Genomic DNA, 20,825 nt, shown 5'->3' on the forward strand with positions numbered 1-20,825 from the left:
CCTACTGAAAAAAACTGAAACAGTTGATTTAATTCATAAAGCTTATTATGTATCTATGTTACTTAACACATACACACACGAAAACATGTTTACCTTAATTATTATGGTAGATGCAGTTACCCATAGCCACCAACCAGAAGTTAGATTAGAACAGCCTACTGCAATTAGAACAATGAAACCAAAAAAAAATATTTTTTTTTTATCAAGTTCAACCTGATCCCCAGTAAAAGTAAATACACCTATAAAGATCTACCTTGTCCAAGAAATCATCCAAGCAGCTCTTAAAGGCATTAATAGAACCTGTCTAAATAATATCACCCAACAGGGCTTTCCACAACATCACTGCCCTCACCGTTAAAGGAACAGTAACACCAAAAAATGAAAGAGCTTTAAAGTAATAAAAATATAATGCACTGTTGCCCTGCACTGGTAAAACTGGTGTGTTTGCTACAGTAACACTACTATAATTTATATAATAAGCTGCTGTGTAGCCACGTGGGCAGCCATTCAAGCTGGAAAAAAGGAGAAAAGGCACAGGTTACATAGCAGATAACAGATAAGTTCTGTAGAATACAATAGTGTTTTATCTGTTATCTGCTATGTGCCTGTGCCTTTTCTCCTTTGAATGGCTGCCTCCATGGCTACATAGCAGCTTATTTATATAAATTATAGTAGACTTTCTGAAGTAAACACACAACTTTTACCAGTGCAGGGCAGCAGCACATTATATTTTAGTTACTTTTATACACTTTCATTTTTTGGTGTTACTGTTCCTTTAAGAACCATTTGTGTTGCTTCAAGTGAAAGTTGAGTTCCTCAAGTCTAATGGCGTGGCCTTCCCATTTGTCTTGTTGTTTTTATTGTGAAAAAGACCCCCACGATCATGCCACTCTCAGACACACGTGACCCCGGGAAGGGGAAACAAGGGGTTACACTCAGTCACCTTTCACACAGGTTAGACTAAGATCAGACACCACCAAGCACACCACTGCCCCAAATAACTATTCGCTGCCACCATCTATCATTAAATCTGGCCATACACGCACCGATACTATCGTACGAAACATCGCAGGAGGCTGCTGATATTGGCCGACTCGCCGATCGGACCGGTTAAAAGATTTTGATCGGGCGCCATAGAAGGCACCTGACCAAAATCTGCTGTCAGGGCTGAATCAGCAGAAGGAGGTAGAAATCCTATTGTTTCTACCTCCTTATCTGCTGTTTCAGCCCTGACGGTGTGTGGCGGATCTGACGATGTTTCGTACGACCAATGGTCGCACGAAACATCATCAGATCGCCACGTGTGTGGCCACCTTAACAGGCGATAGAAACCTAATCTGAATATCTCCCTGCTCTCTACAACAGGTACTATTTCCTAATACACAAATGTATCACACACTCTCTCTCACTGTAGTTAGGGTTAGCTTCTACTAATTCAACAAGCACTCTAGCAGCCAAAGGGTTAAATTAGAGTCAAACACACTCTCCTGCTAGCAGTCAACTAGTTCATTTACACAGACAACTTTCCCTCTCTCCATACAGACAAGCAGTTAATACATTTTAGGCCCAAACGTCATACAAGCACATGAGTCTTAGAGCCAAAGAATATAACATATTAAATTTTATATTTAATATTACAAGAATAGACATAGTGCATTTACAAAGATATTACAAAAAGAGACATACACATAACATTGCAAACAGTAAATAAAATAAAAGGGAATAAAACACAGAGAAACCCTATGTACTTTACCAAGTTAGGAATTTCCTAACTTAGGATTTTGTGTCCTCCTGAGGCAAGAGTTTGAGAACCTGAGCCCACACCCCAACAGAATTGGTACCTCAAGTATGAGCTGTTAGTCACTGGGTCTATTGCCCTTTTATCCCCCGCTGGGACCCTTCCTCAATACCGTATGCATGAGGGGGGAGTGTCCAGGAACTTGTCCCTTGTGACCCCCTGTAGAGGGCTGCAATTCTCAGGCCAGTTTCTGTCATATAATATTGAGACTTGCCAGTATCCAATATTATTATCAAAATATGGGCTTGCATTAACCCATATGTGGGTGATCAGAATGATACCAAACATGAGGGGTGTCTCATGTTCCAGTCCCCCAGAAACTATCCCTCCTAACTGGTGGGTATAGGCTGTCCCTGTTTAGTATCATTAGCAAGCATGGGACCTCCTCATAACCAATATGTGATTTATGAGGATGTGAACCCTAAAGCAAAGGAGATATGGATCTCTTTTTATAATCCATATTTTTCTCATAGCTGCACCCCCTGCACTCATAGGTAAATGAGGTAAACCAATTGCCCCAACTTCCCCCAACTGGCCTGGCTCCGTATTGCCTTGTAGCCCAGATAAATTTGTCACCTTCCCACAGTCCCTTGTCGCATATTTAATTAATTAAGGACACAAAGCCAAATGCTGCCAAGTTTAACTCTGGACATACCAGGGAAATACTATGCTGGCATGACAACCCCCTATTATCTTTTTATGTTGTCCTCTAATTGTAAAGACAATCATGCCCCCTTGCAAGCGCCTTTTCTCCAGTTAAAAGAACCCATGCTGAACATATTTCCTTGTAGTTTAATTCCACTCTTTCTTTTACAGGTTAAGGTGCATGTCTCTGCACTCTTTCCAACTTATTAACATCCATTTTAAGAACTATTGCCGGAAACTGTGCTCTCAAGATGAGGCCTTACCAGGGATCTATAAAGAGGCAAAATTATGTGTCCATCCCTTGAGTCAACATCAACCCTCATCAATCCCTTGAGTCAACATCCTGCATGGAACTTTTAGTTTTTCACAATTTTGTATCAAAATCTGTTCATTTATTAGTTGGAGAAAGATAATTGGGGTTTAGATGAGAATAGGCATAACTGGTCCAAGTGCACAGGGAAAAGCTCTTTTATGTTTTTATGTTTGGTGCATCAGTAACATAAAAGACAGAAACTAGTCTAGTTAGGCTTCAAGGTGGGTAGTGCAGTACTCTTTATTTGCTCTTTTAGGGCTCTTAAGCTGGCCATACACGTGGCGATCTCACGATGTTTCGTACGACCGTCGGTCGCACGAAACATCGTCAGATCCGCCACACACCATTCAGGGCTGAATCGGCAGGTAAGGAGGTAGAAACAATAGGATTTCTACCTCCTTCTGCCGATTCAGCTCTGAAGGGAGAATTTTGGTCAGGCGCCTTCTATGGCGCCCGATCAAAATTTTCTAACCTGGCCGATCGGCGAGTCGATATCAGCAGCTTCCTGCGATATCGGTCGGCTCGCTGACATGCCATACACGCACCGATTATCGTACGAAACGAGGTTTCGTACGATAATATCGGTGCGTGTATGGCCACCTTTAGACACAGGTGTTTTTGTATGTGTTTGATACGTATTTGAGATGCAGGTTAGAGCACACCTACATGCATCAGATAATTGATTACATTATAGTCTGAGTGGTCGCACTCATGAGCATTTAGAGTTGTGTTCATGGGGCATTTGCTCTTCAATGCATTATTTTGGATGCCACATGCTACATTCTCCAGACATTCAGAACACATAGACACAATATATGTATTTTATGTGCTCCGCATGCATTTCTAAACACAAAAAGAAAGCGTAAGTGCATTTACAACTGCTGTATGCTACAGGTTGAGCATTTGCCACGCTTTACTACTGGAAACAATGACATGCAATAACCGTTTGCTGCAGTTCTTTCATGTGGGCATGCCGATTGTTGCTAATAAACATGTGGCCCAGTACAGATCAAAGAGATAGCTGGACTCAGTAGTCAGGTGCTACAGTAGGCACGCAGTTGGGTGCTTTTGACTGTCAGGTTTCTCCACAAGAATGATCTCTTTACAGAAGAAAAGTGGTACAGATAGGTTCAAGCTGAGTACCAATACCAGTCAGGACTCTTCCCCTGTTCTAGTCCTTCATTCCAACCCTCTACTTTAGTATTCACTCACATCTTGCCTCTACAGTTTTAATCCTTTGCTCTGTTAATCTTATGGGCTCCCAAAATTCCTGATGCATGTACCTATATTCATAATGGTGTTTTAAATGTGCAGCAAGTTCCATGTCTGACCTTCCTTGGAAGCTGGTCAGTTGTATGAATGCACAAAGGGAGACAAAGGCAGACTCGCACCGTCTGTTACATTCTTTCCTGCTCCCGAGCTGCCTTTCCTGCCAACAATAGTGCAAGGAACAGACAGGATGCACGCTCTGGAAAACGTCACATCACTTATTCATGCACAGATTAAAGTGTTATGGGGAGCTTTATAATCATCCTTTTCCAGCTACGAAGTTGGTTAATTGAGTCTGTAATGCAGGGGATACATTTTTGCAGATGAAGGATATAGCAGGGGCACAGTGAAGTTCTTGTATGTTTTCACTCTGGGTGGTACAGGACAGGAAAAGATTGGGAACAGTCTGTCCAGGGAAGGCCTATTTAACTACACGCAAGAAAACAAATGCTTCATGGACAGCGCTTCAGTGTGAAGTATAAAAAATCTTAGGTGGAAAATTCTCAGTAAACCTCAAATATTCTGAACAAGACACAGGATCTTGGAATCCACACTTCTCTTTCAGTAGTGCTTCAAATATATATGAGCTGCTACACTCTGCTTACATATACCAAATACACCTACTGTATGGAAGTTAGGGTGAAGACATACAGAGCTACTAGTTGCAGCTACTTGTCATGGATACAAAAATAGAAAATGCTGATACATGTGTTCAACAGAGGCAATTCTCAGTATTGTCTTTAGTAGCTGTGAGAAGTAGCTCCATGGGTCTTTGCCCTTAGTAGTGTAATAAAAAAATGTGAGTAAGGTCTTACGAACAGGACCTTTTAATCCTACTGCTTTATTCTGCAACCCTGGTTTTTGAATTCATTTAATTCAAGCTCTCTGTTCATTATACAGGTATGGAATCTGTTATCAAGAATGCTCGGGGCCTGTGGTTTTCCAGATAAGGGGTCTTTTTGTAATTTGGATCACCATACCCTAGGTCAACTAAATAATAATTTAAACATGAAATAAACCCAGTTGGCTCCAATAAGGATTCATTATATCTTAGTTAGGATCAAGTACAATATATTGTTTTATTATTACAGAGAAAAAGGGAAGCATTTTTAATAATGTGAATTATATGATTAAAATGGAGTCTATGGGAGATGGGCTTCCCGTAATGGGATTTCAGGATAACAAATCCCATCCCTGTAATATACGCATGACATAGCTTGATGATGCTTTATACAAAACTGAAGGTGATGATGAAAGAAACATGATTCAGAAGCAATAAAAAGGAATCCAGACCATCTATGTTAGACTGATATGCCTGGCTAGACAGGATTGTGTAATACCAATTACAACTTAGAAACCAATTACAAAACAAAAGTTTGCACGTGTAAGTGTATTGGATCAGATGCCTTTGAGTTCCAACCTTACATCATGTTTTTGGTATAATAATATATATTATATATATATATATATATATAGTATAGGTATGGGACCCGTTATCCAATATGCCTAGGACCTGGGTTTTCTAGATAAGGGGTCTTTCCGTAATTTGGATCTCCTACCTTAAGTTTGCTAAAAAAGTTATTTAAACAGTAATTAAACCCACTAGGATTGATACCTGTATGCAATTTTGAATCTGGTGCTGTACAAATAAATAGTGAACAAACCCTATAATGTTTTCTGTAATATTCCCTATATATCTTTGTGAGGGCAATTAATACATTTGTACAGGTAAGGGACCTGGGGTTTTCCAGTTAAGGAATATTTTCAGAATTTGTCTCTCTATACCTTAAGTCTAAGGATCAATTATATCTTAATTGGGATCAAGTACAAGGTACTGTTTTAATATTACAGAGAAAAAAGAAATAGTTTTTAAACTTTGAATTATTTGTTTAAAATGGAATTTATGTGATACAACCTTCCTGTAATTTGAGCTGTCTGGAAAATTAGGCGACAGAGAAAAGATGGCTGAATACCGGAGAGAGCTGATAGCAAATTAGTTGCAATAAAAACTGAGACGTCTGCTTCAGTAAAACCCTTTTTTTTTGCATGTACTACATTGGAATATCGGCTATGTCAATAAAAATAAATATTTGCCTTTTTTTTTGCTGATACTCATCCTTTAAATCCAGTCCTGGGTGTAAAAAAAACATAGTTTCTTGTGTCTGCCTAGAAATATATACCTGTAGCAATCACAGGTGTGGCATGGACAGACGCGCTCTGTAAGCGTATGGAGATTAACCTGAAGAAGAACACACCCCTCTAGTGAGTGATGCTGTGTGGGCGCAGTGTTTGAGAAAGGCAGAGTAATTATAGCAACCCATCCACCTGGCCTATTGTTAGCCCTGCATAGGAATAAATCTAAACGTATATCTTATCTTTGCATAACAGTCGCACACATGCCTGACGATCACTCTTTTGTTCCTCTCTCTGTCTAGATGTGAAGATGATGGAACTCAGCCTATCCGAAGTGCCTCTCTATGTAAGTGGAACTTTCCTTTTTTCCTTAAGCACTTGCCACAGCCATTTCCCTTCTGTCAACTGGGATGGAAGAACACACAAGATGAAAGTGTGCATTCAAACATCCACAGGCCCACATTGGCCATTTGTGAATTCTGGCAAATGCCAGAGGGGCTGCTGTAAGATGCCACAGACAGTCACTATTTATTGGGCTGGTGGGGGGTTGTTTGGGCCTCTGTGTACTTGAAATTCCAGGGCCTATTTTGAATCCCAGTGCAGATCTGAACATCCACATACTTTTATCAGTAAATAAGTATGCCGCCGTGTTTTACAAATGTATCTCCATTGTCAAGTGATGAATTCTGGGACTTGAAGTCCTTCTGCTTTGCACTGTAAGAGACTTTGCACCTGGGGCGGTCTGCAATCGGCAGTTCTCTGTCTCTGCCTGCAACCTTTTACTGACAAAGCATTAGCACTCAGAGATGGGTAGGCAGATTGGCCATATCTATTGACTGTTGGTGGGAGGCACATGCATGCAGATGGAGATAGGAAGTCTTGCTTGCAAAGAACATTGTCAGGCAGTGCAAATGCTCTCTGACACTTGCCAGTAGCTGCCAATCATGTGACTATCAAAGTGTCTGTTTGGAGCCTTCCATGAACTGGATACTGTATGCTGTTTTAAATCACCCCCCCCCCCCCAAATAATTAATTGCTTAAGGGGAACACCACCCAAGCACAACTTAAGAGCACTTGATGAAGGGACTTGGCCCCCAAAAGTTTGCTGGATCTCAACTTAAAGACGTAAGGAGATGTAAGATTTTTCACAAAGAATGATCTAATGGAGCCTGTGTTTTTGTTTCATTGTTACATTTGCTCATTTTTGCAGCTGAGCAATACCCAAACACAACTTAAGCTTTTTGAAAACTAAACATAATTTCAAGCAGCTTTGAAATATACAAAAACAATCAACAAAAAATATGAAGCCTTTTGCATGATTTTAATGTAATAATATGGTTTGGAACAAGCCCCGCCCCCTGTTCCCCTGTTGATCTGGCTGACTGCTTTGAGACTAGAATATAATGTAACAATAGTTGCCTGTCCTCTGTTTTCGGGCTCCCTCCAGGTGTGGACAGCCTTTGCTGAAGGGGGGGGGTATTTTTTGTTTTTAAAAACTATTTTTTCCCCCAATCTGATTGCGGGAGCTATTACACGCACCTCCCGTTGGGGAACAATTTTTATGGCAATAAGTGCCCTTTAAATAGCCCTGCCCTGCAGTCCATCTACACAACACTCACTCTAAACCAGTTGCCTTGGCTGAGCTGGCACTTTCTGTAATATTTTCTTCATGCATAATCTTCAGCTTTGGTCTTGCATTGCCCTTATGTGCCTGGGGCCAAACAGTAGGTTAAATAGCAATGTTCTGCAATGCTGCAAAATACACCGCAGCACTCCAGGCTTGGTAAAGGGCAGTGTTTTTGCCTAAAATATTGCCTGCTTAGGTAAATCATTTGTGTTACTGCATGTAATCTGTTGTGCTTCATAGTTGTCCTTTACATTAGATTAGAACACCCCGTGGAAGTACGGACCACTTGCTTGCATCCATCCCTGCAAAAGTATATTCCTGCGAGGTAGTCACTACTTGTATACATGCATTCTGAGAGGCCTAAGCAAACTGTTTTCTTTTCCCTTTTCAAAAACAGCTCTAGGGTGATGATTTAAGATCCCAATACAAATAGAATTGTAATTGTGGGGGAGTGAAGTATCTAATGTAGATAAACATATTCGTTGACTTGCTGGAGAAGAAATATACGTTAATTAAGTCGAGCGTGGGCAGAGCTTGTCTTGTTGTGTATAGTTGTGTATAGCCTGCAGTGCAGGGCAGTTTATTGGGATTTTCCCAATCCCTGGTCCTGAAGTTTCCTTGTGTATGACAGAAGAATGTAACATTCATGGTTCAGACAGCAGCACATGACAATAAATTAATTTTGTGGTTCATATCACAAATCCTGAGCCACATCCTCTTGTTCATCATCTAGCATTGACCTGTGTCAGACAATAGATTTTATAGATTTTATCCATGGCCAATAAAACCATCATCCTCCAGAGTCCAGACCACCAGGCCTAGCTTAGCAGTATTTCGACTATATAAATAGTGCAGCTACAGATGGAGCAAACTTTTTTGTCTAGACTTTGTCTGGATTTATGTTGCTCAGCAGGTTCCACCATATCACTAGCAGAAGAGGTAAATGCCTAGGGCGCAACAATGAGGGGACTGCAGGCAAGAACTGCTCCTGCCAACCACTAGTCTGCAATCCCTTGTCATTGCTATACCTCCCAACTGTCTCAACTTTCGCCGGGATAGTCCCTCTTTTAACAGCTCAGCCCACAGTTCCGGATTCTTACTGAAAAGTCCCTCATTTCTCTTTGATCTCCTGCACTGGATGCTTAAAAAGATACAATATTGCTCAAACATAATTAAATAAGTAGCTTTTGCAGAAAGCCCAGAAAAATAAACAAGCTACACCTGCACTTAGATACAGTTGTAACTAATAAGATAAACATATCTCTTGGGGGAACTGAGACTTGCAGCTAAAAGGGCAATCTCACCTTAATTAGCAAAACAGTAATAACACATAAAACAAGACCCCAAAACCCCCAGAAATGTGTTCAGACTTTACATAACCTGCCAAATTTTGTAAAAATGGGAGTGGTATTCATTCAGGAGGTGTGGTCAGAAAATGGGCATGGTCAAAAAATGTTTGCCACACTACGTGCAGCATTTCTTTTTGTCCCATTTTACATTTTTCCAATGTTGGGAGGTATGCATTGCCCCCGCCATGCATACATGCGGGGGTGGGGGGGGAGTGAGGTTGCAGGGGCAAGATAAGCTCCACTGGGCCAATGAATAATGTATAATCTGCAGTAATGTGCTGGCCCTTTGTAACAGGAAAAAAAAAAGGTGATAAACTTGTTTTATGGCACTGTGAATCAGTAAACCTGTTTCGCTAGCTATGTAGTTATGGGAAAATGAATATTGTAAAGTCACTTTCCAGGCTTTGGGTATACAAACTGCAGCTAACATAGCTATATGTGAGTCATGGAATGAATTAAATGCTTATATTATTACCTCCTCATACATATGACTGTATTTCTATCAGTCATTTAATTAAGATTCTTTTGTGCTGAAATCCAGTATAATTACAGCAGCAGTGTGCTTCCATGTGTATACCCATGTGAACAGGATAATATAGTCCCATAACCAAAAACATCAATTATAGGTGAACTCAGAGGTTTGATAGACTACTTTTTCCTATTCTTTTTAAAAACGTTATATATATGGAGAAGGAAAAAACTTTATATATAGTCGCCCCACTACAAATCTTTGTTGCCGCAGGCAACTAATCTCCCCACATTGCCATCCCACCGGCAAGAATGTAAATCGCCGGTGGGATGGCATACGCGTTGCTGCAATTTCCGGAAGTTGCTAGAAATTGCTGTTTGTCACCTCCCTAAGAAGAAGGAAAGGTAAATCACTGGGGGGGTGCCAAAATATTAGGAACCCCCCAGTAATTGTAATCTCTTCATTTATACTCTGGGTTGGTGCTCATAACCCACAATGCATTGCACTGTGATGTCCCTTATTGACATAACCTGTACAGCAAATTGTGGGATTTGGAGGATGCAGCCGAAATCATGAAAAGGCTGCAGACAATTAGAGATTTAATTTTCCTTGATGGTGCCTTGCCAATACATTTTACTATGCTATTAGTTAGTTTTGTCATGTATATGTGTATTTTATTTTATTTATATAGTGCTACATGCAGTACTGTGCAATTTAACCAACATATTCATGAAACAAACATGGCAACATAATATATGAAATATAAGCAATTCTGTTTAAAAGTGAACATTAAAACATTCTTGAATGTATATAGTTTAGACACACACAGTTAAGGAGGTCCCTGCCCCAAAGAAATTACAATTCAAGCATAATGCTTAAAGAACTGGTTTATGACTTTTCAAATCTGTGCAAATATTGGAAATAATGCATTCTTTGTCATGTGTGCTTCAAAAAGACAACTGCTGCTAAAGCCAAGCTTTTGTGTGGCTGACAACTGCACAAAGTAGTGAGGCAGAAGTGAATAAACTGAAGATGAATAGATGGAGGTACCATACACTTTAACTGAAGTTCAGTGCAGAACTGGATGAGTATTCTATAAAACAATCCAGAACCCTGCTACAATACACGGGGGAAGAATCAGCCCTTTGTGCCTCAGGGCATTCTTGTCGCTCACAATAAATTGATTTGGTATACTTATTCTGTTCCTAAAACCGCAGAGTCCAGGGATTGCTTCAGTCCAGTTGGGTGCTTAGATCCTTGGGCACCAACATTGTATAACCTGATTCTTTCCAGGCCAAGATTTGTTTATTATAAAAAGGGGGAGACAATAAAAGACTAAAAGGAAGATATAGGCAAGCAGAGAATGATAGGGGAAGAGAGAGAAGGAGGATATGTCTCCCACAAAGTGTGGGAAACACAAATGCTGCTGTGGGTTTAGGAGATTTAATGTGCCTTGAATCACCCTAAACCCAGATAAATTAATAATTAATATACCTGATTCTATTCCAGTCTCACTAAATTTCAGGCACAATCACACTGTAAGCTTCATGGAGCGGGACATTCGTTCCATTTTAACAGTTAGCACTTCTATTAATGTATTCACATGTACAGCACTGCAGGTACAAGCAGTATAAATAATATATATTTATATATATATACCAGACCAATTTTCAGGTTAGAATTCTAAAAATTAGAATTATTTCAGTGTTTCTAGTATCAATAACTAATATACTATGTCAATAACTAATTTACTATGCCAGGGTTGCATGTACTTGTATAGGTTTCTACAGAACACTAGGGCTGGGACACGTTTTTTTGTTGATGGATATTTCCCCCTTAATCACATAATTTTTCCCCATTTATGTGGATAAGACCCAGCTATGAGTTACACAGGTTGTGCCTATAATAATATTTATGTCCATCCTTCAGGGTCAGATGATTGTATTTGCAACTTTTGGGCAAGATCTTCATCTGCCGGAAGATGCAGAATTCTACTTTGTTTACAATGGATCCAGCCAGAGGCACGTAATATTTGCAGAGCGCCTCGCTTCAAATGTCCTGCGCTCTGTTTTTCCAGGTGAGAGTTTTTTTTCAAACCAAAAAGCAATAAATGTAATACATGATGGAGTTATGATGCCAAGTGAATATTGATGTGGATAACATCAGTGGATGATTTACAAAAGAACCCATATTTTGTGTCTGTATTAGGAAATTGCTAATTTCTATATGATTAGGAAAATGTTTTATTATTTCTACTAAGGTCATTTTCTTGCAGTCTTAACAGACGGGAATAGTAAGTGTCAGTTGCCAATTGCCTGTTCATTACTTGCCTTGTAGGCTGTGGCCCACGAAGCAGGTATTCACATCAGAAATATCTTCATTATTGTTTTGCCTATACCAGAGTCACCAAGGTGACATTAGTGACATGCTACTGATCCACCCACAGGCCATGAGTCACTCAAGGGTAGTTACAGGTTGTCATAATAGCAAAAAATACAGCATACCATTGTCACTAAATAATTTTATCAGCAGAAACATACAGTATATTTCCTTCACCTGACCATAAATGCAGCAATAAATGCTGTGTAGATAAACTGTCTCTATACACCTGCATACTTCTAGATGCAAAGATATAATTCATAGTTTGCTTTGAAATGAATCTGAACTGAATGTGCAAACATCAATGAAAAACAATCTGCTAGTCCATGAAGCCTATAGAATATCACTATGCCATGCAATATTTCAAGGCAAACAAATCACTTGAAATAGCATTAGACAGCACAGTTAGGTTGCCTGCTACCGTCACCACAATATTCTGCGTAAATAGCTCTAAATTACATTTTTCCAGGATGCAGTGGAACTCGTTAGCCTGGTAGTGTCCAGTACAGTGTTCATTGTATGCTGAGTCTTAGCAGCTGCCAGCCAATTCAGTTCTGTACAGGTTCTGCACAAAAAGTATTGTGTCCAGGGGCATTTCAGGGGTACCCTGATGGCAGGAGGGGGGTCTCAAGCATAAATGTTTAAAACACCCTAGGGCTTATTTAACGCAACCTAAAGTGCAGGGCTTAAATGGATGCAAGTTGTGCCATTCATTAATGGTACTTGTAGGGTTGCCACCTTTTGCGGTGCCTAACTCCGATCAAGGGAACGGTGTGTGACATCACTGGGCAGGGCAGTAATGTCACGTGGGGCAAGACTATGATGCCTCAGGGGTGGGGCTATGATATGGTTGACAGGCCATTCACCACATCACTCTCAAAGAGTTATGCACAGTTTTAAGAAAACCGGGCTGTCCGGGTCAAAACCGGACAGGTGGCAACCCTAGGTACTTGGGTCCAAACACATTTCTTGCGCTTCCATATAGTTGTGCTTGGCACCAGTGTGTCTGTCCGGCCCCCCACTGTTGAATAAAGTGCAAGTGTGCCTATTAAATATGGGGAACCTTGAATCTACCGCTAACTTGAATGAGATGGTAATTCCAGGGGTTACTTGGCATGCAGATTTAAGCCCAAAAGAATCACACACTAACGCGGTTAAAACATCATGCCATGGAAGTGATGTATTACCCACTATGAACATTTTAGCCGAATCCAATAAATTCCATTAGTTTTGACACATTGGGTACAATTGCATCAGACACCCCTGCCCACCAGTTCTCAATGCATATAAAATTGGGGGTAAGAAACATGATCTGAAATTGCACTTTGCACTTGTTGTAAATAATAGCTTTTTTCTTTTTATTGTCTACAGGCCACAATTGCCCAGAATCTGTAATTGTTACTGTGTGTATGCACACCGAGGGCTACTCACCTGTGATCGTGGCTTGCACGCCTGTAACATACATAAGGGACACAGCATGCAATATCTCACACTACCTGAAAATGCACTGTGGGAGTCTATCCCCCACCAGCCATGAGACAATACTCACTCATTTTGGACTGACTGTCAAGGATTTGCTCCATATGGACAGAAACATGATGCTGTGCCTCGCTAGTGAAGAATCAAAGCCTATCTGGAATATCCTTGGGTCGGCTTCTGAATCAGGTAAACGTATTCAGAAATAATTTCATATACATCATGTTGAACCTACACTGGAATTTATATATATATACAGTATGTAACCTCTATTTTGGCTTAATAACTGCCTTCCCAGACTAGTACCAGTAGAACATGGGTTACACTGGTCTTTTTCACCCAGAATGGGCCTTTGCTAAGTGGAAGAGGATGGTGAGGGTGTTGTTCAACTACACCTCTCTTGCTGCTATACAGAAAAATAAAGACAGAGGGCTCCAGAGGTTCTTGCAAATTATTGAACATCCACAGGGATTACTCACAACACAGCTTCTCAGAGGCAAGTGGCACAGGCAACATCACATGCAGAGCACAATACAGGCTGACACTCCCCTGAGGAGAGACTTGGCAGAAATTTCACTTCACCTCTGCCACACCCCATAGTGGCCTGGAAAACCTCAGGGAATTCTCTATCCTGATTCCCTATTCACTGGGATCCCTACACTATAGAGATACCTCCAATCTGCCACTCCTATGTTGGAGCTCAGAACTGCTCTTTCTAGCTCTACCCTAACTGCCTTACATTCTAGAGTTTACTATAAAGGAAGCTACACCTGCCAATATCTAATGCCTCATTCACAGGGCCCTGTTCCCCAACTTTAACTGGGGCCCTGCCCAGGTTCACAGCAACATCCACCCTGTTCCGCAGGTGGAAGCAAAGAGGAAATGTCACTCCTTTCCCAGCATTATATCAAAGTGAGGCAGGAAGTGGTCACCCTACCATCTAGCGGCTAGCCAATAGCATCCATATGTAAATGTACTGACTATATATATATATATCTACAGTATATAGTTTTATAGTGTTGGTAACTTACAGAAAACACGATCTTTGCTAAAGCCTCTGGGTGCCATCTCTTATCTAGGCTTAAATTGCAGTGTGTGTTCTTGCTCGAGAATTGCAGTTTCACAATGCAATATGGGCACATGTATACAGATGTATTTAAGATACAGGCACCTGCCTTGCCTTAAAGGGGTGGTTAGCATTTAAGTTAAGTTTTAGTATGTTATAGAATAACCTGTTTTTAGCAAATTTTCATTTGACCTTTATTTTTTTATATTTTTTGAATTATTTGCCTTCCTCTTCCACTTTCAAATCTCTCAGTTGCCCTGTCAGGTTACGAGTGTATTGCTACTTTTTATTATTTATCCTTCGGTTCAGTTCCCCCACTATTTATATTTCAGCCTCTTATTCAAACCACAGACTGTTTGATAAGTTATATTGGACCCTGGAGAGTTACTAAGAAAAAAACGAAATCATTCAAAAACCATAAAAAATGAAGACCAAATGCCCATTGTCTCAGAACATCTACATCATACCTATAATTTAAGATAGAGGTGAATTTCCCCTTTAAGCCCCCTCTGCTCCAGTACCTGCCACACTCATAGGTGCTGTACTTGCATATGATCCTGTAAGTAAATCTGCTGAATCGCTTTGTGAGGAAGGGCATAACAACAATAACTTTATATTAAGGCTGCCCAATATTCAGAAACACCAGCTATCAGCATTGCCCTGACATGGGATGGTGAGAGTTGTAGTTCAGTAAGTGAAAGTTGCATTATAAATAACAGGACCCCACTCAGGGTACACTGTTATATTCCCTACCAATTGTAAGGACATCCCTGTTCGCTGTTTTCTTTTTCCCATAGCAGTGTGTGGGTTTTGCAGTTGTGATACTGAGAGGTTGTTATCACGTTCCGCTATACAAGAAGTGCGCCTCCGATAGAACCTCATTTTCACATGTCCTTCGTGTTTCTGTTGGCAAGCAGTCCCCCCATTCCGTCCGCCAGTTGCTTTATGATAATACTGACCTTTATCCCTGCACGACTGGACATATTTAATGCCTGTTGTGCACCAAGGGTTTCAGGCAAACTTTCAACTTAGCACTTTATCTGTTTGGTTCTGTGTCTCAGGATACAACATCTGTAGATCCGCAGGGGGGAAAGCATACAGGAAAGGTAGGGCTCACTGAGGCCATGGGAATAGATTCTATCTGTGGCAGCCAGACTATTACTTTACAGCTGGGGATCCGTTAGAACCACTGGATAAAGTGACAGGGAAGGACTGCTAGGCATATTTTCTTTTTTATCTCCCACTATACCATGTACTCCTTCAGGATCCAGTTCTGTTTACAAGGGATGTTGGCTAAGCCTGACATGTGAGTGTGATGCCCACATTGCAAAGTTCAGCTTTCTCCTTTGAATATCTTGGCCTGAGCAGAGGTGAATATATCAAAATCTCAGATGTAATGCACAATGAACTTATATTATAAGCATTAATATGTCAATGTGTTTGTGTGTAGCCTTACAGAGTATCATACTCAATATCAGCCTTTGAAGCAACCATAGTGGGATACAAGCATGTATCAGTGGTAGGTTGCTAAGCATACATACATGGTATGCAGTCAATCATGAATCAGTGGTAGGCAGTCAGGCAGACAGGAGTTGCAGTTCTTTACCAAGCATGTTGGTAACTACTGCTGATCTCTTAACTGCTGATCTCTTACTGAAACATTCTATGTTAAACGATAGGTTGAAGGCACATGGTGGGATTAATGTTAAAATGCCCCGTGGGTTTAAATGTCTGTAATCCCTGAGTATTTCATAGCATAGTTGAACATTCTCTGAATATTTTTAACAGAGAATGGTTGCTGGAATCCAAATAATGCCTCTTACTTCTGAATCTACAACAGTTTGGGGGATTGCTAACAGGGTGTAGGGGGGCTTCATCTTGGTTCTGTGACCTGTGGGGACACCAGGGACACAAATAATAAGATATTTCAGCAACCATGACAAAAGCTGTAAAGTGAAAAGGCAGTGGCGTAAGTAGATGTTACTGGACCTGTGAAAGGGCAAGTTTCACATGCTGAGGGCTGTGGGGCAGGGGTGGCATTAGGAAGCTGAATATAGTTAAGGACAAATAGTTTTTATACCTTACGAGGCATTCAAGCTTCTAGCTATGTCTCAGAAGTCCTCTACCTGCCAAACTACCCTTGTTTGGGGTTTTAATATGCTGCTTTAAGAGCTTGTATTCCAATCAAATAAACTGCCGTCTGCTTGCTTCTGGCCTGGTGTGGCACCAGATGTTGCACCAAGTAATAAATCCACATAAACGCATTACCTGTCATATCCAGGATACAGATGGTTTCATTTATTCAAGTTCCCTCAGAGGCAGAGCCGGCAGACAGGTGCAGGTTGTCATCTCAGCAGGTGTCAGGTTGTTTATTCAGAGATGAAGTTCATTGCTTTGGTGCATTCATAAAAATATATTAGAGATAAAGATAATATGGTTTAACGGCTTTCCTTTGCGTGAGACTTTCTGTGAGGCAGCTCGTACCATTAGAGTATTATTAAAACAATTTGTTGTAAAGCAATTATTTACCACAGAACCTTGAGAAGATGTATTTGAAAATTCGAAATTGAATGAAAAACAAAAACTCTTTATGGCACTTCAGTTGCTAGAAAAAAGAGCAGAAACAGTAGCATATTGATTTGCTTTGTACTTTTACATATGCAACAAGATCCCACCTTGTGTGAAGGTAACATTTTAATTACTTACCCGATAAAAAGGCATAAAAGAACATAAACTACCAGGACATTTATTACATGTTTATAGCACTAAACTTCATGTGGGCACATAACTGCGCTAATTATTTTGTTATACACCATGTACTTGTGCCTAGCCCTTGTGCAAATAGTAAGCGTAATGCATGTGAATGCCCTTTAGTCAGGTGCTAAAGCTGCAGTAGGGGGCAGTGATGAGCCAGGTTTTACTAAAACAAAACCCAACCACCCATAGACTATAATGGCTGCATTGGTGATTAAGCTAAGGTTACCAGATATTAAAAATGAAATCCAGAAACCCTGCAAAGGTTACAACCTCAAGGTCACTGCCACAAAGTTCAATTTAAATGAGAAGATAAGTCCCAATCACTTGGGGGTGCCAAATGCTAGGAACCCCCAAGTGATTGTATTCACTTACCTCACAGGGAGGGTGAGCCAAAAACAGGTAATAAATAAACTTCTGTGACTTCAGTATACAAGTGCCGGATGGGTGTCCCTCAGACCTCCTAAGAACCCTGTTGCGTATCACTGAATAATCTGGGTCACCACATGTGACATTAGAACCCATTGAAAGGATGGAGAGTCATTTTTATGGTTCAGTGGAACTTTTGTATATTTATTGACTAATGACATATTTTGAATTCTTGACATTATATTCTAAAGGAGTGTTTTGACACAAAATCTTGTGTTTTAAGCCATTGTCATGAGAGACATTGTAAGCTGAAGCATTTGCCTGCAATTAGTATATATAGTATTGCCTGATGTAGGTATAAACAGAGAACCTGCTTAGAACCCAGTGCGTGACTATAACCCATTGCACCAACAGAGGGGGCTCTATTCATATATTACATTTATATATAGAGTACTTGTTATTCTAAACATATGTGAAAAGTTGTTGCTGTTATTTATATTATTGTTTCCAGTATTAGCACATGACACTAGTGTTAGAAATAGGTTATTATAATAGCATTCTCATTCTCATAGAGACTCCTCCATTCTGAAGGTGAGGAGCCTGAAGCTCAATTGTGTAACACATAGCAATGCATGTTTCCTGCCAATATAGAAAATGTAATTTTGTTCCATTTCGTATTCCTTGTCTACATTCACCAAAATACCTCCATTCAAATGTATCTGCGTGTGTGTACAGATTGTAATGAATTGTTAATCCCTATTCCTCATGCAAAGCTGCCTGATGAGAACTAAAATTATGGCATAATGTCTGTGTCTCCGAGTTTTAAGGAGAACTAAAGCTTAACAAAAAATAGGCTGAAACTGTTGTACCTTATGTCTTGGGCTTCTGTACCAGTTCAAGGCAACCCCAGCCCTTTAGCAGGGAAGATCTGTTCCCCAAAGATGCCCCAGTAGCCCCTCATCTTCTTTTCTGCTGATTCCCTGCACATACTCTGTGCTGCTGTCACTTACCTGAGCTTAGGGACCCACTCACAATATACTGTATATATAGAGTATAAATGTCACAATATACTGTATATATAGAATATAAATGTCACAATATACTGTATATACAGAATATAAATGTCACAATATACTGCATATACAGAATATAAATGTCACAATATACTGTATATATAGAATATAAATGTCACACTATACTGTATATATAGAATATAAATGGCACATTATACTGTATATAGAATATAAATGGCACAATATACTGCATATACAGAATATAAATGTCACAATATAAAGCTGAATAGTAATTAAGATTCTTATTACAAGCTAAGTAGTCCTTGCGGTTTGCCTCAGAATTTAATAATCAGCTCTGTTGCATCAGCTTTTATGACATATGAACTTTATTTTCTGCTTGATGATTGGCAACAGTCATAAGCTGCTTCTCTATACAGCAGTTGCGGGCTAATAAGGCCAACACTCCATTTGGGGGGAAACAATCGTTCTTTTAAAAAAAAACTGGAGCCCATACCTCTGGTGAATGAAGATTTGCCGCAGGGCTACTAATCTCCCCATGCACCACTGGCCTTAAAATGGTTCAGTATATAAAATATGGCATTTATAGTGATATTTGTTTTTAAGGGTTTAGTTCTCTTTAAAGTGACAGTATACACCAATATCTGTGTTCTGTATGAGTAGAATGAATAACTTGCATGTCTGTGTCAGAGGTCTGCTGTTATAACTAGGGATGCACTGAATCCAGTTTTTTGGTTTCGGCCGAACCCCCGAATCCATCCCAAGGGATTTGGCCAAATACCGAACCAAATCCAAATTAGGATATGCTAATTAGGACCCAGAAGGTTAAACGTCGCCGGGCATGAAGCGCAATGCAAAAATTTTTTCACTTCATGGACATGGACTTCATGGCCAAAAAAGGCAGAATCCTGGCTGAATACCGAACCGAATCCTGGGCTCGGTGCATCCCTAGTTATAACTCCAAATAACTGCATTCCTAGAACCATATTTGTGCATCAATCAAACAATGTTCCATCAATAGTGCAAACATGCAGTTTGGAAAGTAATGGATGTTATGCTATGACTTTACATGCAGCATGGTTGGAATTGGCCCTGCAGAATGGACAGTGCCACAAATGAAAATTACATGATGATGAATGTAGCCTGTGGCTAAAAACTACTAATTGGATTCCAGCTTATAAAATACATTGAAAAAGTGACATGTTTTTTCCTACTGAAAACTGTAAATTCTAAAAGAACAGAGGGATATATCCATTATAGATACGCCTTTTTATTAAAATTATTCTTTAATATGAGGAGAGCACTTTCACCCTGCCTCATGTTTGGTTCCATGTTGAACATATTGCTGCTTTAATATAGTTCTTTTATATGAATTGTCTTGCTAACACTAAGTTACAGGGAGTAGCAAAAACAGCATGTACATTGTATCGTTTGTGTCTGGATTAAATCATCTCTGTGTTTGTGCTGCATGCATTATGCTAATGTCAGTTACTTAACAAAATATGTTCTTCTGTTTATATATCCAGGCCTGATAAATGGCCTCTTACATACAACTGGACCATTTGTAGCAGAATTTCTATTGCTGTGCATGACTAGAGAAAGAATTTTTACTTTTTTCCAATGGTGGGCAATGTCATAATTACATGAATTTCTTTAATGCAGCTCTTTCTGCCAAAAGAAAAATGTATAGGGACAAATCAGTATTATGGCTATGACAGGCAAACTGTTATGATCGCCAGTACTTTCTGCTCAGTTATAGGAAAGGGAAGCACCATTAACCACTGGGTGGCACAGCCCTTAAGCATATAGGGATCTTTCTTTTTTTCCAGACCATTATATCTGTATCTGTGGGTTGGTGGAGATGGTGCTAAATGCTTAAAGGAACAGTAACACCAAAAAATGAAAATGATTTAAAGTAATTAAAATATAATTTACTGTTACCCTGCACTGGTAAAACTGGTGTGTTTGCTCCAGCAACACTACTATAGTTTATATAAATAAGCTAATGTGTAGCCATGGGGGCAGCCATTGAAGCTGGAAAAAAGGAGAAAAGGCACAGGTTACATAGCAGATAACAGATTAGACACCATTGTATTCTATAGGGTTTATCTGTTATCTGTTATATAACCTGTGCCTTTTCTCCTTTA

General features: G+C 39.9%; 1 protein-coding gene across 3 annotated transcripts in view; it reads left to right on the forward strand.

Annotated features, from left to right (window-relative positions):
* The window catches only part of arhgef28 (Rho guanine nucleotide exchange factor 28), a 131,627-nt gene that overhangs the window by 30,149 nt on the left and 80,653 nt on the right, over window positions 1–20,825 (forward strand). For all 3 annotated transcript variants that reach the window (XM_004910823.4, XM_002934839.5, XM_012952887.3), the window contains exons 2-4: window positions 6,461–6,504; window positions 11,533–11,680; window positions 13,354–13,647. In XM_004910823.4, the coding sequence (XP_004910880.1) occupies window positions 6,469–6,504; window positions 11,533–11,680; window positions 13,354–13,647 (478 nt within the window). In that variant the 5' untranslated portion in view covers window positions 6,461–6,468. The remainder of the gene's footprint in view (window positions 1–6,460; window positions 6,505–11,532; window positions 11,681–13,353; window positions 13,648–20,825) is intronic.

This window comes from Xenopus tropicalis, chromosome 1 (assembly GCF_000004195.4).
Source record: "Xenopus tropicalis strain Nigerian chromosome 1, UCB_Xtro_10.0, whole genome shotgun sequence".
Lineage (NCBI taxonomy): Eukaryota > Metazoa > Chordata > Amphibia > Anura > Pipidae > Xenopus > Xenopus tropicalis.